The 23,096-nt window shown below is 41.2% G+C and overlaps 1 protein-coding gene across 5 annotated transcripts in view; it reads left to right on the forward strand.

Moving 5' to 3' along the window:
- Positions 1–23,096, forward strand: part of TTC7B (tetratricopeptide repeat domain 7B) — a 102,874-nt gene that overhangs the window by 19,344 nt on the left and 60,434 nt on the right. For 3 of the 5 annotated variants that reach the window (XM_033141232.1, XM_033141195.1, XM_033141214.1), the window contains exons 5-8: positions 3,497–3,618; positions 3,972–3,995; positions 20,302–20,380; positions 21,785–21,957. In XM_033141232.1, the coding sequence (XP_032997123.1) occupies positions 3,497–3,618; positions 3,972–3,995; positions 20,302–20,380; positions 21,785–21,957 (398 nt within the window). The remainder of the gene's footprint in view (positions 1–3,496; positions 3,619–3,971; positions 3,996–20,301; positions 20,381–21,784; positions 21,958–23,096) is intronic. The other 2 variants (XM_033141205.1, XM_033141221.1) reach the window with 1 other exon arrangement.

The raw sequence follows: 23,096 nt of genomic DNA on the forward strand, positions 1-23,096 counted from the left end.
TTTTTATTGTTGTAACCCACCCTGCCACCTTAGGTTCAAGGGCAGGCAAGAAATTATAATAACAGCCACCATCACAGCCCTGTGAGATAGGTTAGACTGAAAACCAGTGACTGGCTAAAGGTCACCCAGTGAGTTTCATGAGAGCCAGTGTGGTGTAGTGGTTAAGAGTGGTAGACTCGTAATCTGGGGAACCGGGTTCGCGTCTCCACTCCCCCACATGCAGCTGTTGGGTGACCTTTGGCTAGTCACACTTCTCTGAAGTCTCTCAGCCCCACTCACCTCACAGAATGTTTGTTGTAGGGGAGGAAGGGAAAGGAGAATGTTAGCCGCTTTGAGACTCCTTCTGGTAGTGAAAAGCGGGATATCAAATCCAAACTCCTCCTCCTCCTCCTCCTCCTCCTCTTCTTCTTCTTCTTCTTCTTCTTCTTCATGGCTGAGTAGGGATTTGAACCCTAGACTCCCGGAGTCCAACACTCTAACCACTAAACCACACCATACTCCCAGATAACTATGCATGTATTTACAGTCTTAGGAAAGTCAACTGTCTCTCATAACGATTGAAAGAAAATATATATAAACCACATTGCACATATTCACTGGTATAAAATGCTCTTAATATCATTTTTATGTAACTTAGGGTAGTATCGGCCATCATGTTTATTCATGAAACCTAAAGATCGAAAAACTGAATGTATGTTTCCTCACTTGGACTAATTTTAATTGTATAAATTCATGTACATACTTTGGTTTGTGAAATAGGACTATAGAGCTGGAAAGGACTGGATCGTTCCATCAGGCCAACACTTGTGCTAAGGAAATGTTCCTCCACGCAAGCCTCATTAGCATCTAATGACAATTTATGGTTTTGTGCTATGTGGATGAGTTTCTGTGCACTCAAACAAAGCATTAGACATACCTGGGAAGGGCTGTAGCTCAGTAGTTTATTGTGATTCCTGAACCAACTCAGGGAAAGATATCAGTGTTGGTATGCTTCAGTATGGTACTGATCTTGATTAAAAACCTACCTTGGCCATAAATTCAAAAGGTTACTTCGAAGATGTCAGTCTGTCCTGGCTTTTGCATTCCACGTATTAGTGGAAAGAGAAAGACCTGGGTGAGATGCTCAGAGCATGCCAATTTTGATTTATGCATGATTTTGATTAGAAAAAATTATCAGCAGCATATTGTGATCAGCAATGCAATTCTGCACTTTATTTTTTCTCCTGAAATTTCCAGAAACTTGTGTGCCATCTAAAATATAGCACCCCTTGTTACTTTAAGTAAAGCATTAATTTACAGCTTTAATGCCTAATTCACTATTTGGAGACATTTACTGAAGATTAAATAACTCATTCTTTGACCCCTGTGTGCATTATTTTAATAAATCTGGCTGCATGCCAGAATGGGATATCTCATTATTTGCTGGAACTGAGCTCCTATTGATGGCTCATTTCTTTACACATTCCAGCTGAAAATAATCCAACATCATGTGCTGTTCAGCACTTTTTGTTCAGAATGCTGTGACTTTTTATCACTGTCTCAAGGTTATGACAGTGTGGATTGCGTAACTCACAGGAAAACTCCTAAGGGTTCACGTGGTAAAAAGAATCTTTCACCAAAAATGTACCAGTAGTGTGTGGTGGAAAATGTGTTGCAGCTTTGTTCTTAATGAAAGCTGGCATGCCTGAGTGGCTTATTGGTTGTGTAATCTTAAACTACAACACAGAATTTGTAGTCCTGAAATACATGCAGACTCCTGGATTTTATTTATGACCTTGCATTTCATTTTCCCAACCTGTTAAATTGACTTCATAGGAATGTACTGGAGTTTATCTGCTCTTAAAACATAAAAACCCTCCAAAAAAACTTTTTAATCCATTCTTTCCTCAGTGGTCTCAACAGCTGTTTACCACTTGTTTAAGCAACTTGGGTTCTTGCTATCTTTGTTTATAACATTTTGCCAGCCTCAAAGTTAGGCATGAAACACTAAAGTAGAGTAAGAAAGCAACAGTTAACAGAAATCATAAAATAAAAACAGGACAGTGAGACCAGGAAGTGAAACATTAATGAAAGCAGCAAATTGGGTCATTAAATGGAATCACATTAACATAAAATGCAGTTAAAGGCAAGGCAAGGGAGAACAGGATGGGTGTGGAAGTCGTTTTGAGTGCTATAGCAGTTTAGATTAGCCTTTGCCAACCAGATGTTTAGGGCTACAGCTTCCATCAGCTGCGCTGGTTGGGGCTGTTGATCATGGGAGTAGCCAGGATTTTTGTTGTGGGGGGCAGGACTTCGTTAGGAAGGGCATAACTGACATGATTGGTCAGTTGGTTAAGTACTTCTATTATTTTACTTGATCAGGGGTGGGGGAAGCTGCACCCATGCTGTTGGGAGTCCAAAATATTGAGTGGTTCCAGGAAGAAAAGCAAGTGAGTCTGGGCCGAAGGGCGTCGGCCTTTTCTTGGCCCAGTGTTGTGCTGAGATGGTGTTGGGGTGATGGCCACCCTGTAGCCAGGTGGGTGGCACCTAGCCAGGTAATCCCACGTGGTGTCGCAAACCCCGCCTACCTCTTGGGAGGGGGTGAGCGGACATTGTTTTACTTGATTGGGGGAGCAGCTGCACCCATGCTGTTGGGAGTCCAAAATATCTGGTTTCAAGTTGGCAAAGGCTAAATAGTGAGCCCATTTGAAAGTAATGCTAAACCGTGGTTGAGCACTACTTGATGAGACTCCATGAGCCTGAGCAAAATATGGGGCTCATGCATTTAGTTTAGTTTCACTTTCAAAGAATTTCTGTTTAGCGTTATGGATGACTTGGGGATTGTGGTTTATAACACAGCAATGGTCAACACAGGAGCAACTAACCAGGAGCACAGTTTAGCAACTAACCAGTGCTTTGATGTTAACCAAGATCTGCAGCTGGTATGTAATGCTAAGCCAAGAGTTGATTGCTGGAGTGTGCGTGTGGTTGCCAACCTCAGGGTTTTAGAATCCCCACACACTCATACTTAGACACTTGGTATTCAGGCCAGTAGAAGTTTAGGATTGGAGTTGTAATGACCAGTACACTCTTCCGAGGTTTGGGAAAGACTCAGAGAGTGTGAGCTGCCTCTACAGTAAGCCCCAAAGGTGTAGGTTGAACGAAGAAGTGCTGGGACAGTGGCTCAGAACCTTTAAAAAAGTAATTTCTTTAGTGCTTCCCAGGTTCCCTCCCATCTGGGGATGCAAGAGTAAGTGGGAGGTTGGTGGCAGCAACTCCTGTGCCGTGGAGTAAAACCTACTGGCAGCACACCAGGACTGTTGTGTTGCAGTTGCACAGCGAAGGGAGCATGAGAGCCTCTCTTGGGCATCCACCACTATTGTCACATATGGAATAGGAAATACACATTGAGATGATAAAAGCAATGTATGAAGATCAATAATGTGTGTGTAAGTTGACTTGGGAGAAAGGTAGTAACTTGGGTAATTTTGATTTATTCCGTTGTGTGATCACCCAGGTAATAATGGCCAATATGCAGAACAGAAGCCCTAAGCCAGGGCCTGCGGCACACGAACAAGAACTTGGATATTTTTTAGAAACAGGACTTCAGAGAGCCCATGTCTTGTACTTCAAAAATGGGTAAGACATAGTTCAATATTCTCCTTGATCATAAATTTAAGAATCTGCCAGAAAGTGAACTAGGCCAGCCTTGGGTTATGTCTTAATATTTCAAAAGTACAGATACTTTGAAAATATTAACTCCTTCGTGACAGTCAATTTTTCATTGCACAATAATTTGAATTGTGTGCAAAATAGATCCTTCAGTATGTTTTATGGGAATGTAATCGGTTACAGTTTTTTTTTTATTAAAGATTTCACCATTTGGTGGTAAAGTTTTAGTAATGAAGAATGCTAGAAAAAGAAGAGTTGTTGATCTTAAAACTTTTTTCCAAGTCTCTTCAGTTACCACTTATTTTAATATTGTGCTGCAGGATAAACGTGCATGAAGACCAACAGTATGTATATGCATATTTCCATTTGTGACTACTCAGTAGATCCTTGTAGATTCTGCATGTCAGGTCATCCATAATTTTGCAATAACCTTCCCTAAGAATAGTTTACTAAGGTATATAAGAAATCCAAATGCTACAGAAAATGAAGAAAGGAATTCAAGCCTCTGTTCATTTTTGAAGGCTTCAAAACTTGGTGCACTAGGTTTTAGATTAGTTTGCTACTCCCACAACCCTCTGAAAGATGTGACTATTATAACATTTTAGATTCAAGTAAACCTTTATAGGAAGAGTAGAATATCCTGCTGTGTTGGTAAACTGTGTTTGATATAAATGTCGTAGCTGGTGAAAAGCACTCCAAGTTTTGAAACATAGCATGTAATTGCTCATTTGAGTTTTATATAGGTCCCATTTTTAGTGTTTTGAGAACCAATATGGAATAATGCATGGCCTCCGAGTTGTACTATAGTTCTGATACCATTATTTAATTCGATGAAAAATGGAATATTAAAATTTCATTTTTCGAGTACCCCTAGTAAATAAGGTTGCCAGGGGGGAAGGGGAGGAAGGAAATGTTGTGCTCTATTTCAGTTTTTAGTGGGAAATACTAAAAAAGAATGAGCTACAGAATGCATGTTCCTAAAACTTTGCATAGGAGAAATATAGGAATTTTCTTGTTTAAGTACACAGATAGTTTGTGTAGTCTGGGCTTAGGGTTGGTGGGCTGATCACAATGAACTAGTTTTATTTCAGTTCAAGAAACTAGTAGTGGACTCTGGTCCACAAAATAAATTTGTTAATCTTTAAGGTGCCTCATGACTCCTTGTTGTGTTTGCTGCAGCAGAAACAGACTAGCATGGCTGCTACTTTGTAAATTATTCACCCTGATAATTCATTTCTTCCTACAAAACATGAATTACTAGCTGGCTTCTGTTCTGAAGAATTAAGGCCATTCCTACACTCTTGTGGTTGTTCCTCAGAGTGAAGGTTTCATACTTGTGCTCTTAATTAACCAAAGATCTATGAATATGGCCCTTTCAGGCATCCAGTTTTCATTCTGGAGGTAACTTGGTGCATTCTTATGTGAAAATGCTAGATTTAGAAGTGGCTTGTAGATATGTTAACAATATAAGTGGCTAAGGTTGGATGTTTGACCTCTTCAGAAACATTTGCCTGATCATGTGTTATTTAAAGCAGTGTTTTTCAACCACTGTTCCGCGGCACACTAGTGTGCCGCGAGATGTTGCCTGGTGTGCCGTGGGAAAAATTGAAAAATTCAAGAGAATTACTTTATATATAGTCATTATAGGCTCAGAGTTAATTTTTTTTAACATTTTCTAATGGTGGTGTGCCTTGTGATTTTTTTCATGAAACAAGTGTGCCTTTGCCCAAAAAAGGTTGAAAAACACTGATTTAAAGTATCAACATCATGGCAACGAATAAGATTATATTCTGGTCTGGCACTAATTGCAAAATAACCACACAAATAACCACAGCTGCTATTGTGAAATAATTACATTAATTCTAAAAATGTAATGGATTGTATATTTTATTACATTTTTATTCTGTTCTACCGAGACCTGAAGCGGGATCCCCTTTCCCCCATTTTATCCACACAACCTGAGTGTGTGTGACTGGCCCAGCACCACTTAGCGAGCTTCAGGGTGGAAAGTGGGCACAAACCTTGTTCTCCCTGATCTTAGTCGGACACCTTCCCACTAGGCAGTGTCTTTTATCATTGATGGTTGTTTGTGAAACGCCTGCAGTTATTGGAGAAGCTTTGCTTTGCTGCTATTTTTGCCCATATCCTCTGCCCTTGCAAAATTACACCATCATTACAGAAAAAGTCATATTTAGAAAGAAAGAAAGAAAGAAAGAAAGAAAGAAAGAAAGAAAGGCAGGCAGGCAGGCAGGCAGGCAGGCAGGCAGGCAGGCAGGCAGGCAGGCAGGCGTCCAGGCTGGCTACCATATACACAATGCCATTTTGGGGATATTTCACAGTATTTGATCATGGTCAAATAATAAGTGGTCAGTTGAAAATATTTGACTGGTCAATTGACTGGCATGTCAGCCAAATAACATGCTATTTATATGTTGTTGGGATCCATCTGTCTCAAGAGACAATGGAGTGCACCTCCGGGGGTGAACTCAAACCTCTGCATTAGCAGTACGGAAGTGACCTCCACGGGGTACAAGCCTGGGCAGTGTGTATGGAGATCCTGGGCTGCACAGATGACACCCCCCCCCCCCCCCCAGTCTTGCTGATGTGGTCCAAAGAAAAGCAGAGTAATCTGTTTGGCAGCAGCTTGGCTGCAGGAGATGCCGGAGGGAAGTTTACAAGGTGCCATCCCACCATCTTAGGGACTCCATTCTGGATTTGTATAGGATTTACTCCTTAGGTTTTTCTTCTCCCAAAGATATCTCAAAAGGCTGTGCAGGTTTAGAGTGTTCCTTCTCCTAAATGGGCTACTTCCCCAGGTTGATGAGCTCCATTTGTCCCTCACTTCCCTCTACAGCATATGCAGAAACCGCCTTCTTGACTGTTGGACCCTCTGTTGGTCTCAATCCGCTCATTCTGCTTGAACCTGTCTTTGCGTGCAGGGAAAATCCTTAACTCACCGAGGGTTTGAGACCCATTGGCTACTGTCATCTGGTCTAGCCAGCCAGTCAATCATTCAGGATTGTACACCATTCCGGGAATCGAGGTTATGCATTGCAGTTATGTCTCATTGTAGTGGGTCTTTCTAGGTATATCTGTTTTGTAACTTACAATTTTCATTGCCATAGTGCAAACACAAAGAATTTTTTTGAAGGTCTTCAAATCAATCCTTACTCTGAGTGATAATATTGAACAGTCTTGATGCATGACACTTGGTTTGGCTATTCCAATTTAGCCCCCATTGTTTTGATATCTCTTTGTGCAGGAATTTTTATTTTCTCCTAAATACCTCATTCATTGTCTTCCCTACAAAGATAGTAATTGCTTCCCTTTTCATACATGGCCAGTCCAATGAAAAAAACATACTATATTTTGGGCCATTTCACACATTTCTATTTTTTTAGCTGCACATCTCATCTGTTAATTGCACACTTAAAATGGATTATGTGAATGCAGTGAATGTGTCACATAGCAGTTATTGACTGTGGCTCCCTGTTGAGTGTGCCCTTGGTGGTAAACTTGTCTACCTGGGTGCAACATAAAATGGGTCAAAACACAGAAAATCCTAGGGTGTTTTCATGCACTTTCTGCTGGTGCTTCTTTGTATTCACAGTTGTGACACATGTTAGATTTTTAAATATATGTGTTTTCCAGCTGTCTGTAGGAAAGGGTTGCAATGGAAATAGGAGTTTGACACAGCATTAGCATTTTCGTAAATGATAAACCATTGAAAATTTGATTGCATGTAAAGAGATACTTTTAAAAGCATTAAATGGAGGGTTGTGTTAGCAGTGAAAACTCTGTCATTTCTCACAGATATAGCTTACAGAATTCTTTGGCCGAATGCCCTGCAGTTGAGTCTGTTTGAATGCATTTTATTTTCTAGCACTTTGTTGAACAATGTGAATGATTGCACTCTCACTATGCTGTGTTTATGGGAGTGTATATGAGAGGAATAAAAACCCTACTTGGAAAATATGCAAAGATACTAGATGTGTAAAAAGGTTAGACTCATCACACTGGTGGGTGTTGTATATTGTTGCTTATTGAAGCAGAATAATTTATCTTAAGGTGGACCAAGTGATCCATTTAATTGGTTCCATTATTAGCTATTTCTGTGAAGGTTTTCTTTTAAACAGAAATGTTAACCTGCTGTTAGAGACACTAATGAAACTTCAAAGATCCATTACCTTTTAGGTAAACTGAAACAGCAAGTAGGAGCATTTAGAAGAGACATGGAAAATCAATTATCTTCTCAAAGTCTGACCCCGTTTTATAACCATATATAATTTGTACACTTCTTATCATTCAAGTTGTCATTAATTTCTTCTCCCCAAAAGTAGAGAAAAACGGAAAAAATAATGGTATTGTATTCACTGGCTGTGGTCGCATGTCATGCTATACCATAGTTTAGTATGACATGCTCAAGCGGGACTGAGCCATAGTGAGCCTCAGGCTTATGTGCTTTGTCCCTCTCATCCTGTCAATGTCATACTATAGTTACTGAAGCTGGCTTGTTTAAACTAAACATAGTTAGGATTAATCACAGCAGAAGGGAAAGCTCCACACTCCCTCTTCTGACTGCATGGGAAGAGGGGATCATGTGAGTTCAAGGATTGTGGTGACTCATTCCTGCTCATGCACATCATATGAAACTATGGGTTGGTGCCAATATGCAAATGCAGTCTCTCTTTCATAACAGTATTCTGAATATTAAAATTACATTAAAGACCATGAACAAAGCAACTTTTTCTGGTTGCTTATCCAGTTGTCACTTTGCCCAGGGGGTCTTGCTCCTACCCTCTGTCCAAAGCAGTAAAAGCCTTTTATCAAAGCACTTTCCCAAGAGAGCAGGGTTCAAGGTCTGGCATAGAGATGTAAAATTTCCGGAAATTTTGAAGCTCGGAAAAAACCCCGTTTTTTTCGGGGGGGAATGGAATTTTTGGGAAAAATTGGGGGGGGGGATGCCACATTAGCACTTCTTTTTTATTTTCCAGATTGAAAGTCATTCTGTTTCTTTAGAAACATAAAATATAACTATGGACAATTTTAATGGGCATAAAATTATCACAACTAGCATATTAAAAATATAGTGTATCCAAACAATTATTACAAACAGAATTTACTTTTAAAATAATATTTATTTGTATTTGTAACAAATGGAGCAATAATCTCCTGAACTGTTTACTTGTTTATGTGGAACAAAAACAACAACAAAAACCCTCCACAAAACAATTTTAAAAAATCCAGAAGTAACAATTATTCATATTTCCTCTCCACAGTATTAAAAAAAAACATTCTCATAAAAAGAACTGAAGAAGGAAGTGGAACTAAATTTCAATGAATGGGCATGAAATTTAATCAGAATCATTTCCTGAGCTGTAATGATCAGTATCAGTTTCAGTCTCTGCTTCTGCATCTACTCTGTTGTGTCTGTCATTATCACAGTTATTATGGACTTATAAAAACTGAATGTTTGCTCAGATTGAAACAATTTTAACTTTTTCCAATTTTTTGGGGGGAAAACAAAAAAGGCTTCAGGGAAAAAACCGGGGGGGGGGGTCCCCTGAATTTTTCTGGGTTTTTTCCGGGCCTTCACATCTCTAGTCTGGCATGGAGAATCAGTTGTAAGTCCGCACTGTGATCCAGCACCAAGATCAGGAAACAGTCAAGAGGTCAATGTCACATTGATATATCACAGGTTGAATATCCCAGTGAGGCAGGTAATTAGAATGGAGAAAAAGGAACTAGAGGCCTATGTTGTTTCCAGCAACTGGCAAACTCAAGAGCAAGACCTTATATACTGTGGCCTCCTAGACCATACCCATACCAACCCAAGGATTGTTTACTCATGAGTAGACTCCTCGCAAGTGGAGTGACAAATCTTGGTCCATATGTTTATGCTATGTTGTTGTTCTTGGGCCTAGCCCTGGCCTTTCAGCATTCTTGAGGACAGATGGGTGGCCCAACATCGCCCTCTGACAGTTCCAAGGGGTCTTCAGCTGGTCTTCCAGAAGAAGACCCATCAAGGTGATTCTCAGCACTGGTTCTAGAATACCCCACCTGCTCCTCAAATGGAATATCTAGTTAGTCATCTGAAGACCCAGTGCCTGGAACCAAGTCAGAGCTAGGTCTGTTTTACAGTTTAAAAGAAGGGATGTCATAGTTTTGGATTTCCACAGGACTTAGTAGAACCCTGTTTGTCTCCTTCCTGCCGGATACACATGGGAGTAATGCACCAATCCAGAAAATGAGAAATCTATATGCGCCTCGAAACTTTGCTCATCATAATATACACCCACTAGAAAAGGAAGCCTGGATTGAGCAAATGAGAGTCACCCACAACCTTCCATTTCCTAGTTTGCTTCTTGTTCATTTACTGGTGAGAGAGGAAATGGGAGCTGTGCTGAGCCCTACAGGGATCCTTCCATGTAGAGGTAATGTACGTGAGGCCAGAATAATATCATGCCTATCTCTATACTGTCTTCGGACTCATTTATCACCAAGTGTGCAAAGCTAATCTTTGCAGTCACATTCACATGAGTGACAATTTATCAACAACTTCAGCATTCAGGCATAGCCCAGCATGTATTAATTGGCTCAAGGGGAGAATGAGAGCCATATTGTTTTATCTGTTGCAAACTACTCTTCACTGGCATTTACCTCCTTCCTTGCCTTTCTCTTTTAATTAACTTGGAATCTCTTTCTGCAATGATCATCATTCTTTCTCTTTGCTTTGATCACATCACCCTTTGCTTTATATCCTTGGGTATGACTTTATATACCTGGACTGACTCCCTGCAACTTTTAGGCTTGTTTATTAACAGGGGTAGTAAATCAGTTGTTTTCGCTTGCCTTTATGGATAACGCTTTCATTAGAACTGCAGTGAACAGAAAAATATGTCTGAATCAAACAGAATAGAACATCTCCTTAGACATTCAGGGAAGATAACAGGTTAGGGATATTGTTTTGCATCTCCTAAAGCTGCTTGTACCACGTCATGCATTCTCAGTGTTGTCCGAAGCTGATTTTGGAATGGAATACCAATGAGAAATTTCTATACTACAATGCCTAGATGTTTCACAATGAAATTCCACACTGTATTTTTTAAATGCAGAATGAAACATTTCTGCTATAAAGTCAAGTGAACAACAACAAAACTTCCTTTCATTAAATTTGTGCTTTTCATTCTAACTTTTTTTTTTTAAACCAAGTTTATGTCCAGTGTTTGAATGACTTCTACATTTTTGTGTGGTTAACAGTTTGAACCTGCAGATTTGTTAAATTGCTATTGTGCAGGGTCAGTAGGATTGTAAAAGTCTTTTATTGGCTGACACTATGGACTTAATTTGGGGTTCTCTCTAAAGGCTGTGAGGAAACAAGATATGCTTTAAGCAGTAGCAATCGTGTTATTTAAAAAGCAAGCTCTTTTGTTTTATTTCAAGTAGAATGGTTGCAAACCAACAGCCTCCTCCTTGAGACTGCTAGCTATGTGGCAGCTCCTACAGTAAGGTTAGATGGTAGACTATAGCTCTAGTTACATGGTGAACAGATTGCTGTTCCTCCCTCTAAATATTTCAATGGGTGATTTGCACTTCCATAATCACGAGTGACATCTGTCTCTCTCTTTGTTTCCCAGCATTCCCTGTCATTTTACTGTTGAAAATTGTGGTTATCTCAAACTGTGATCCTTTAGAACCATGGTTTGCAAACTTATTTTGAACTTGTTTCAGTCCAGGATTTATGGGGAATCCTGGTTTGCGTTAACCAGAATTTATGTTGGTACACATGCAGTGACGTGGTTTGCATGTGACAGCCATGGTTGCCAGGAGGAGTCAAACCATGAGCTCGGTTTGGATGGCCTGCTAACGAAACCTTGGCTTAGCCCCTGGCAGCACATCAGCACCAGCACCAGGGGATGAGTGTTGTTGTTGTTGTTGTTCAGTCGTTCAGTCGTGTCCGACTCTTCGTGACCCCATGGACTAGAGCACGCCAGGCACGCCTATCCTTCACTGCCTCTCGTAGTTTGGCCAAACTCATGTTAGTAGCTTCGAGAACACTGTCCAACCACCTCATCCTCTGTCGTCCCCTTCTCCTTGTGCCCTCCATCTTTCCCAACATCAGGGTCTTTTTTAGGGAGTCTTCTCTTCTCATGAGGTGGCCAAAGTACTGGAGCCTCAACTTCAGGATCTGTCCTTCTAGTGAGCACTCAGGGCTGATTTCTTTAAGAATGGATAGGTTTGATCTTCTTGCAGTCCATGGGACTCTCAAGAGTCTCCTCCAGCACCATAATTCAAAAGCATCAATTCTTCGGCGATCAGCCTTCTTTATGGTCCAGCTCTCACTTCCGTACATTACTACTGGGAAAACCATAGCTTTAACTATACGGACCTTTGTCGGCAAGGTGATGGCTTTGCTTTTTAAGATGCTGTCTAGGTTGATGCTGTCTAGGGGATGAGTGTAGCAATCACTATCACTTCTTCAGGAACCCACACATGTTAAGCCATGGTTTGGCTAAGGATGAACTTCAGCCACTGTGAAGCAATGTTTAATGCTGGAGAGAGAAGGAGGATATTACTCCAGAGACGGGAGGAGGAAAGGAAAACGAGCAAGTGTACTATGGCTGGTTCCCAGTTTGCAAGCTGTTAGAGCTGCGGAAGGCATGGACCCTGTACTAGACCCGTCTTGGCCCTTTTGAACTTGCTCCTTCATTCTAACCTTTTGAAAAGTGTCCGAAGGCACTTCTGTTTTCCTAGTGTTTTTAGGGGACTAGTTAATTCCAATTCAGCACATAATTTCTTCCTATACTCACTTTTCTCTGTTCTGTATTCACTGTGGTTTTCATTGTAATTGCATTTTGAGTGCTTATATATATTTATTGAAGTTTGTAAAATGTCCTAAACACCAGTTTAAGTATTTTTAATTTAAATGTTAATGCCCCACAATATAGTCTGTAATAGAGTGGCAAGTCCATGACAGTACTACATAAAGCAATCTTGTTTTCTTTTTCCAGCTAATCAGCTGCCAATAAGAGGTTGCAGGGTGTTTTTTGTTTTTGTTTGTAAATGGCAAGGTTGTAAATCTTTGTAATTTTGGTGAAAGCTTTCTGACTCTTTTGTAATTAATACAGATTAAGGCTAGAAGTGGCTCTCAGCCCATTGCTCTGATTGCCTACTTACATCTCCCCTATGTGCCATTGCTGCTGCTTTTCCAATTTAGAAGCTTCCAAGTTTGAAAGGCACTGCTTTCTTTGAGGTGCCGAAATCTTCTCGGGGTCTCACTTTAGCTTACAAAGGCATCAGAGCTGCCACCACCCTACTTTTCAAAGAGGCTCTCCAAAAGCACGTAGGCTCAAGTGATTCTGGGGGGACAAATTTACTTCTCAAGGAACTCAACCTCTGTGATATGAGGCAATGTGGTCAGTTTGTAGGGCTCGGCTGTAGAATTAAACTATTTTAGACAAGGGTAAATTTATGAAGGGATTGAGAGTTTACCGGCATTTGAAAGATGGAAAAGGAGACACTGCTTTTAACGGGATTGAATGTGTCCTTGAATAATGCCCCTTGCTTGCCTGGTGGATGGTTTATGTGTAGAAAGCTCTGACTTTTGTGAGTCTCGACTGTAGCCTGCTCTAGAAAGGGGAAAGTAGCATCCATACTCTGCTCATTTTTGCCTGTGGTCTTGCGCACTGCTGAAACATGCCCCCCAGAAGGTTGCTCACAAGGAAATGTGGTCCTTGGCTGAAAAAGAAGGTTCTCTGCCCCTTCTCTGTCAGTTATGTGCCACCATTGCAGAGAAATCCTAAACCTGCCCTAGAAGGGAAACACAACAGCTTGTTTTCCTTTCAAGAGGAGATCTAGTTAGTTCATACCATTTCCCTCTCTTTAAAACAAAAACAAAAAAGAACACGTAAAATGGATGGCAAATGCATGTTTCCATTGACTGGGTGGAAAGGGCGTTTCACCCAGTCGAGGGTAGAATTGACAAACCGGACTAATGAGGTTACAAGGTTAAATGTCCCATCCAAGAGGAGAGTTACCCTGCTACGCTAATTCCTTTTGTATACGTGACTGTAGACAATTTTCAGGAAGTTTGCAGGATGGAAAAAGGGGGAAGCATTTGTAGATATCTTTATGTGAGGTGAAGTATGTGGAACAATCAGACATCTGGACAAGCAGGTAGTAGTTGTTTTTTAAAATGAAGTTGTTGACCAAATCTAAGGTTTATGATCCACCACTGCATCCAACACAAACACGCACTGTAATGTTTTGCTGAGTATACTTCTTTCTGCCATATCAGTCCAGCACAGAGGTTGATCAGTTGCTACCTCCTCAGGCCATGGAGCCTCCTGGATTAGAGGCATGTTGCAGGAGTCCTTAATTCCTTGCATGCTGTATGCGTTGCACTGTGACTTTTTCATCCCCCTTTTCTTTCCCTTTAAAACAAAAAGACAGAGGTTGTTCATGCACAGTCCACATAATGCTGTGCTGTATATCCAGATCCACCCATTTAGCTGCGGGGAGCAGCTGCTCCTTTTCCAATGGCCACTGAGCCATTGGCAGATTACAAATCCATCTCAATGATGTATAAAAATGCCCTCTGGTCAGGACTTCCCCAGATTTAGATTGTCGTTGGTTGTCACGATCCCTTTCCCTGGCTTTGGTGGCAGGGATAATCCCCTGGCCTGCTCCTGATTCCAAGCCTGGAGGAATAGTGGAGGCTCAGAGCAGAGCTTTAGAAGTCCTGGGTGTTCCTTCAGAGTCAGAGTGACTTCCTGTTGATCTCTGCCTGTCTCGCCAGGTTCAAGCTCATGAGAGGGTGGAGGCTCTTCATATACAGGAGATAGCATGGACCTTGCTGAGGGGCTTGCTGTTCTAAGCAAGGCAAGCATATTCGGACCCTTTGGTGATTTTGAAAATAAAAGCAGCATACAGTGGTACCTCAGGTTACAGACGCTTCAGGTTACAGACTCCGGTAACCCAGAAATAACGCTTCAGGTTAAGAACTTTGCTTCAGGATAAGAACAGAAATCGTGCTCTGGCAGTGCAGCAGCAGTGGGAGGTCCCATTAGCTAAAGTGGTGCTTCAGGTTAAGAACAGTTTCAGGTTAAGAACGGACCTCCAGAACGAATTAAGTTCTTAACCCGAGGTACCACTGTATTTGTATATTTGTGAAACTGTTAATGGCTTTGGGCGGGATTCAACTAATAAGCCCCATTAGAGGAGGCCCTGTGCAATGTTGAATTTTGCTTCATCGCGAAGGATGTGCATTTGTATAGATGATAACCTTGGAGGGATTTCTGAACTTCTAAACTCATGGGGTTATAAATCCTTTCTTTAAAGTTTAAACTCCCACCTTAGCATTCTTGTTTCCAGGCTCCTACGTAAGCAGAGTGGGCCACTTTTCATTAGAAGTTGTGGAGTCTGGCAGTAAGTGAGCGTGAAAACATGCGAACTGATTCACAGCTTCCTTTTAAATGGAAAAATCTATTAGCAGGGAGTTTATCTGGTGAACCAGATTTCCTGAAAATTCCTGTACTAAAAACCTCTTAAAATGACCTTTGTCCCAGTTGTTACAGTACAGTAGTACATTTGTGACTGTGCTTTTTGCAAGCTTTGTGTAAGGAACAGAAATTGTATTATCACGAGAAGAACCGTGCGACAGCAGCCCATGTTAAACCATGGTTTAAAACAGCCTATGTTTTAATTTGAATGAACAATGTGCTGGTGCAAACTACTCAAAACCTCCCATAGTGTTCCTCCCTTACCCTGTTGTTCCTGCTTTGCTACAAATGAAAGAAGCCAGAGACTGGCATGTCATGCCATCCAAACGGGCTTGTGGTTTGTTTTCCCAAATAAATGAAGAGTCGCAACCAAGGTTTGTTCTTTGCTAACTGCTTGTGTGTTGTTCGGGAGAAACAAATCGTGAACCTGGGTTTGGATAGCACAACATGCCAGACTCTGGCTCGCTTCACTCACGGCATGGCAGCAACTGGAACTTTTGAGCAGCATGCACATTTCTTGTTCACATTAAAACATTGTTTCAAACTGTGGTTTAATGTGACAGGCGAACCAGACCAGTGTGAGGTGACTCTTTAGAATACAATTATAGCTACCCTCCATTTCCGTTGCCAGGCTACATTTAAAATGAAGTCTACTCTTCCTAAAATCCTAAATATCTAAAAATACCGGCTGTGTGGGATGATAGAGCAGGATAGGGATGCAGTTTAGAGTACATTGATGCCCCGAAGCCAAATGTTTGATTCCAGAAGTCCCTTCTAAATTAGAGAATGTTTGTTCCTGTACAGTTTTCAGAATTATTATTTTTTAACAATAAGCTCTATTTCAATAGCCACTATGGCTGTCCATTTGAATAAAGTACTCTCACAGAACAATCCCTTTTGTGGCATGCTGATTCATATTTAAACCTTTTCAAAAATTGATAGTACATCTTACATAGTAAAGTAGTTGCATTAGTTGTTCCTCACCAAAACCCTTTTGTTCCCTCTATGCTCCCATAGTGGTGTGTAGCCTAGATGCACCCCCAACTGGCATATAACCCCCCCCTCCAATCCCAAAGCAGCTTGAGAGAGAGTGGCCAGTTGTTGGTTGTCAGGGTAGAAGCAGCTGCAGAGTTGGTACCATGGCGCCCTTTTCCAAATAGGGCCTTTTATCTCAGCAGCATGGTTAGTACTACAAGGTGTCTCCTTCCAGCACCACACTGGAAATATCAGAAACTCCAGGTCTTTGCCAATGTTGCTCCTCCAAGAAGATGGGCCAGTTATGGTTCTGGAAGAAGCCATACTTTCCACATGACCAGGAACCTGTGACGTAGCAGACCAGCACAGAAGATTTTGTGCAAGCCATTAGGAACATAGAAAGCTGCCTTTGACCAGCCCCTTAGCGTCATCGCTCTCCTACCTAATACATTATCCTTTTTACCTGGAGATACCTGGGATTGAACCTGAGACATGCACAGCATGTGCTCTGCTACTGAGCTATGATCGATCCTTTATAAGAACAGTAGGAAACTAGAAGCTGCACTTTTGGTTTGGGTGCTTTTTAATTTTTATTTTGTTTAACATTCAAGAAGATATATAAGCCCGTATTTTGCAACAATTGCACACACACACACACACACACACACAGAGAGAGAGAGAGAGAGAGAGATATCTATTATTATTATTAGTTGGGATCTCAGATAAGAAACTCACCTTCAAAATGGGGGACAGGTTTTCTGTGCCCCTTCCATAAACAGTGCCCAAAAGTGCAGATAGGAAGTTAGAACACAGACAGTGTAGGTGAGAAGGTGCTTAGCAGGTTAAATTCACTGTTTTATTGTTAGGTGTAGAAATATTCTGGTCTGATGATCTTCAGATATTATGCTACTCTGCACTAGGAAGTTTAATAAAGCAATTCAGAGACACTGCAGAAGAAAATATCGTAAGCCCTGACGCAATGCCAAAGTGCACTGCACTGCAAAATGATTGTTTTTATCCTGGCAAAAGTGCTGATTAACTAACTTGTGATGCATTTTAATCTTGCATCAGTGCACTGCCTGGGTCACAGGTGCCCTGGCATAATGTAAATCAGTATTTATTATGCTGGAGTGTAATTGTCTCAGCCAAATGGAGTCGGTGTGCTGGACAATTAACTGATGCAGAAGTCTGCATTTCCTCCCCTGAATTACGAAACTGCACCATCTTGATATCTGCCTGGTTTGCATAATCAAGATAGCCCTCTTTATAATGTGAAAGTGTCTGAATTTTCATGTTTTGCACAAACATTAGAATTAGCATAGGGAATTTGCATACTGTAATTAGTTTGTTTCTTGATAACTCCAGGAAATACAATTTCTTCTCTCAGGTCTTCTGTCTGTGTCAATAGCTTTCTCTTTTTCTCCTGCTGTTCTTCTCTCATGTAATTCAGAGAAACTGTAGTGTACAATTAAGTTACATCTTTATTTATGTTGATATATAGGGGTATAGGGACGCGGGTGGTGTTGTGGGTTAAACCACAGAGACTAGGGCTTGCTGATCAGAAGGTTGGCAGTTCGAATCCCCACGACGGGGTGAGCTCCTGTTGTTCAGTCCCAGCTCCTGCCAACCTAGCAGTTCGAAAGCACGTCAAAGTGCAAGTAGATTTAGGTGCCGTTCCGGCGGGAAGGTAAACGGCGTTTCTGTGCGCTGCTCTGGTTCGCCAGAAGCAGCTTAGTCATGCTGGCCACATGACCCAGAAGCTGTACGCCAGCTCCCTTGGCCAGTAAAGCGAGATGAGCTGTCCGTGACTGGACCTAATGGTCTGGGGTCCCTTTATCTATAGGGGTATAAGCAAGGAGGGAACAGATCATGGGAAATACTTCTTCTGCATCAAGGCATCCCTTCCACTTCCCCCCAAAACTCTTGGGTAGTTTTCCAAGGGGAATATTTTCCTCCTTTTAAGCCTAGTGATAAAGGGAGTTTAAGAGAATTAATTGTGTTCTCTTCTGGAACATCCTGCTGAGAAGCAGGAAAACATCCCAGAAGTCTCTGCTTTACCAGAGGTTCTTTTAGGTCATTTTTACAAAGAGGTACCTGGAGGTAGCAGAGCTTAACTTGCTGTGGGGCAAAAAGAGCACAATGTGATGTTGATATAGGAGCTTCTAGGATGATCTTCTATTATCCAACGAAGAGAAGAATGGAGGGTGTGCATCTAGCATCCACTTCTTTATTGATGCCAGTGAGGCGACGAGGAGAATCAACAAAAGCTGCAGCTTCTGTAAAAGGAAGGGGTGGGTGGGACGAGCATTCGAAACTCCCATTGTTCTAGGCGCATTTTGCGACAGGGAATTGGCTCTGGGCACACAGAACTGCGCCTAAGATTTCAGATTAAAACTGCAAAGTGGAAGGAAAGGAGCACCTTTTTCTGCCTCCCCACTTCCAGCCACTCTCTGAAGACTGGAGAAGAGGCCCTCTTTAAGAATATTAGAGGGGTGGGCAGGGGAAGCATGGCTTTGTTTTTTGCAGTCTTCAGATGAGAACTAGACCATGTGAGAAATGAACATAAGATTTTAGCTGCAGTTCATTCATTTTCAGCTTTGTATTCTTGTTGTAAAAGAAGTGTGCCTAGACATTCCGTTGTTGCGCCCATAACCTAGGTTTAAGGTGCCATTTAGCTTTCACATCTCAGTTTCTAACTCTGGTTGGGGCAAATGGTGATGTGGTCCTCAAGACCCACAAAAACTTGGAGCCAGTTTTTGCACTCTGTGCGCATGCAAGGATACTAAGCATGATTGGTTAATTGAAGGCTGCGATTCCATGTACATTTATTTGGAAGCAAGTCGTATGGAACAATGTAGGGTTTAACTTCCAGGTAAATGAATATGAACATGTTTGCAAGTATTAAGAACTTTCCATAAGCAGGGAAAGGCAACTATGAGTATTTTCCTAATTTGGGAATATCAGTTAGCTGGAAGGCATAAAATAGGCATAGAACAATAATCCATATGAACTTCATGCATCATTTTGGTGATATATGCTGACATCTTCTGGATTCTAGTGCTGGTGATGAGTTGAGTCTGCTATGAAGCCCATAATAATAAATATATAATATTTAGGATGATGATGCTTTGCAATAAAGGAGGAACTAAATTTCCTTTTTAAAACTGATATGGGATTTTGTGTGTTAGAAGGGGGAAATGCTTTGTTTGAAAGGGGAAACGGTTTGTAAATTAGCAGGGGTGGGTGCAGGATGTTCTGTCATATACAGCTTCCATTTATGGATTGCTGTGAATCATTCGGAGCACTGCAGAGGTCTTCACATTCTGACAAGCCGAACTTGAAGTTGTGTACTGCAGCTTTACTGCAAAGTCCAGTGTCCCAAGTCTGCTGTCAATCCTGATGTTTAATTTCATGTTACTGTTGCTCAGGTTTATTTGACCTTGGAGAAAAGGCTATTTTTATATGGTTGAGACATGCACTTCTTGCGCTCATTCGGTCCCTCATTTATTTCCCTTTATTTAGCAGTAATGGGAATGCATTTTTTATGAGAAAAAAAAATGACGAGAGGTTCATTCTCATTTTAAGAAAGAATAGTGAATTAAATGTTGTGGTACCCTTCTGCTCAACTTGCTACCTCTCCTGTAAACCCTGTACTGTTGAAAATTAAAGTTGGTTGTAAAGTTGTTTTCAGAACAAGTGTATATTAAAGATATGCCATCCAGTTCTTTACTTTTCCATCTCAGCATTATGATTGCTTTACATTTCTGAGGGATGGGAGGAATTTTTGTTCAGCCCAGATTTACATTCTGGATTATTCTAGAAGAAGAAGCAAGATAACAAACATTGCTTTGCTGTCCAGTGACAAATTAATTGTAATCTGGGCATATCTGGGGTGCAGACTATGAAAGCTCAAATGCCAACCATTTGGCCTTTCTTGTGTGCCAGTGTTTTTTGCCTTCTCTGAAACATACATGTTAAGTTTTGGATTTGAGGAAATAGTATTTTTTTGTGATCCAGAGTAAAAAGTTACTTGATCTTTACAAAAGTGGATAAATCAACTTTAGTAACTGGGCAGGTGATGGGGGGGATGGGACTGATGCTTCCTTATAAAGTATTAAATGTTAACATATTAGCTGGAAATACTATTTCTGTGGAATTCTGTGTATACATACAGGAATTTGACAAGAGGAGTCGGTAGATTTAGAGAGATCCTACGAGCTGTTGAAACGAGAACTACACAAAATTTACGCATGGTAAGTTTTCTTAACTACAATTAACTACAAATAGTTAAAAATGGATGATTAGTGGTTATTATAGTCTGCAATTTTATACATTTCTGCTTGGGAGTAAGCCCCTATTGAACATATTGAAAAGTGGGACTTTTCATAAGAATGCACTGTAGTAATATTTGGTGTATTGTAATGCAAAGACCCTTGCTATAACCAGCAGATAAAAATATTATTATGTTACAATTGGTGGTTAACATGCATGCCTGTGCAGGCTTATAATAAAAGTTAACAATTCAGAGAAGAACCTTGACCAGCATTTCCTATTTATTAAAATTTTGACAAGTGGGACCTGCATTTATAAACTGTTAAGAGGCTCCATTTACAATCAGTGGCCTGCTTTTTGCTGGGAGGGGGGCTGTTCCTGCTAAGGTTTTTTTTGTATTTCTTGTAATCTTGGGGTTGTCCTACGCCTTTTGATAGTGGGACTACTGTGGATGGACTTCTGGGCACAACTCTGGGGCCCCACACATCCCAGGAGCTCCTGAACAGCCCTGGACATGCCCCAGAGGTGCTAGATATCTGCCATTTTGATTTTTAAAATTTATGAGCCCATAGCAGAAGTGGTGTGAGCTCAGCCAATGAGATTCCACCTTTGGGGTTGTGAGGCAAATGAGAGCAGGAAGTGGGTGGGCTGAGGAGGCTTGATCTGTCCCCTTGCTACTCAGATGGCCTTGGGAGCCCCACAACTCCAAAGCTGACATCTCATTGGCTGAACTTGCTGCCACTCTCACTCTGTGGGGGTTAGGAAATGCATGGATCCTCAGAGGGATCTGGTCAGTGCAGCGCTTCACAATGTGCCATCCATCAGTCTTGCCTCACTTGCGAGCTTTGCTCACCCAGCTAGCTAGCCAGGCACAGAGGGAGAAGTTCTGGGCTACCACTACTGTCACAAACGCAGGAAAGTTTAAAAAGGTAAGGTGGAAAAAGGATGGAGTGGCCAGTGGATGGAATGCACTGTCTCTGGGGCCTTCCTCAAACCTGGCACCATCTCTACCCATATGTAGAGTGACCTCTTAGCTGTGTAAGGATCCACACTCGGAGAATGAGCTACCTATTAGTGTATCTTTTATCAGCTGCTCGGTTGATTCTGTTGCTAACTTTGTTTTTGTTAGCCAGTTACATTCCAATATGTATTACAGTGACATCTTATGTTAATTGCTTTGAGTACTATTGTAAGAAGGTATAGAACACGTTGAGCAAAATGCAATATGTTGGTGGCACATTCCGTTGTCGTACCGAAGTTAGGTGTTGCAATTGCTTGTTTTGCTTCGTGCTCATAAGCATAATTTTACACAGTTTTACTTATGTCCCTACTGCTGCTTTTTGTACACCCTTAACTTTCGGGGAAATACTTTTCCTTGTTGACAGACAATAGCAAGGCAGCTAGCTGAAATCTTGCTACGAGGCATGTGTGAACAAAGTTACTGGAATCCACTGGACGACCCTCCTTACGAGTCACCCCTGAATGATCCCCTATGGAAAGGTGCAAATACTAAGAGTTATGCGCTTAGCAGAAGACCACGGGTGTACTCTGGAGAAAAGTAAGCTTTTTGTTTATGATAATGATGATTTTTTTAAATCCGTTACTAAGAATTGCAACAGTATTGCTGATATATAAACTGGGCTGATAAAATGTAGGAATACAACTCTTAAACTATGCCAGTGCGCATATGAGTGAAAGAATGGTGGAGAACAAAATCCATACTTTCTGGTTTGTGTTAAAGCTATTTGGATATTATGCCTGTTTTGTTGAGAGATGCTTTAAGTGGGCTGCAGTGTACTAGCTTAAAAAGTTGGAGTCCTCCAGTGGCATGGTCTTAGTTTGGCACTGCCTTTCTCTCTCTTTAAAATTGCCAAAAAGTGGTAGCTTGAATCTCCCCTGCCTCCCAGTCATCTGCTTGTCGAGTTAGAGTAGCATGAACATCTTCAGAAGTGTTTTCTTGGCAGGTCCCACCATTTTTTTGAAGATCATGCAGAAGTTTTTCCTACCTTAGAACTATTTTTGGAGCTTCAGAATTTTTACCTGCCTTGAGCCTTTGTTCCATGAAGTAATGAAACAATCCAATATTTAAATTTCTAAAATTGTTATTGCTGTAGTGCAACGTTGTTGATAATTTTCATGTGCTGGGACCTGTTCCAATAGCTTGTAGGAGGCTTTCTAAAATGATAAAGCGTTTAAGTTCCCAGGACTTCCACTTGTGCAATGGGACTGTCCCATCTCTCCTCTCCTCCCCCCCCCCCGCCCATCTCCCAGATTGGCTCTGGTAGGTTGGGAGAACCCCAGAACAACACACAGCATTGAGTTACACCCACAGTGCTTACGAAAAGGTGTCCAAGTTCAAAAAGAAAAGAAAAGCTGATTTGTAGCTGTATTTTTCTAAGCGTTGTTTCGGAACAGCAGGAGAGCAATTAAAATGACAATTATTGCAGTCTCTTATTAGCAATAATGAAAACATCTAAATGTGTGTTTTAAAATATTTCAAATGAATAATTAGCAAAGCCATTCCAGAAATGATTCTTACAGTACAGGGACTGGGCCTGTATTTATGTTGCTTTGAGCTGGTTAGAGATTTTCAAGTGCAGAAACTTGCAGGGGGAAATTGGTTCTAAGCATTTCCCTTAGTTTGGTCTGAAAGATTTCCCCGAGCATGTTTAAATGCACTCACTTGCATTTGCTATC

Source organism: Lacerta agilis, chromosome 1 (genome assembly GCF_009819535.1).
Source record: "Lacerta agilis isolate rLacAgi1 chromosome 1, rLacAgi1.pri, whole genome shotgun sequence".
Taxonomy (NCBI): Eukaryota; Metazoa; Chordata; class Lepidosauria; order Squamata; family Lacertidae; genus Lacerta; species Lacerta agilis.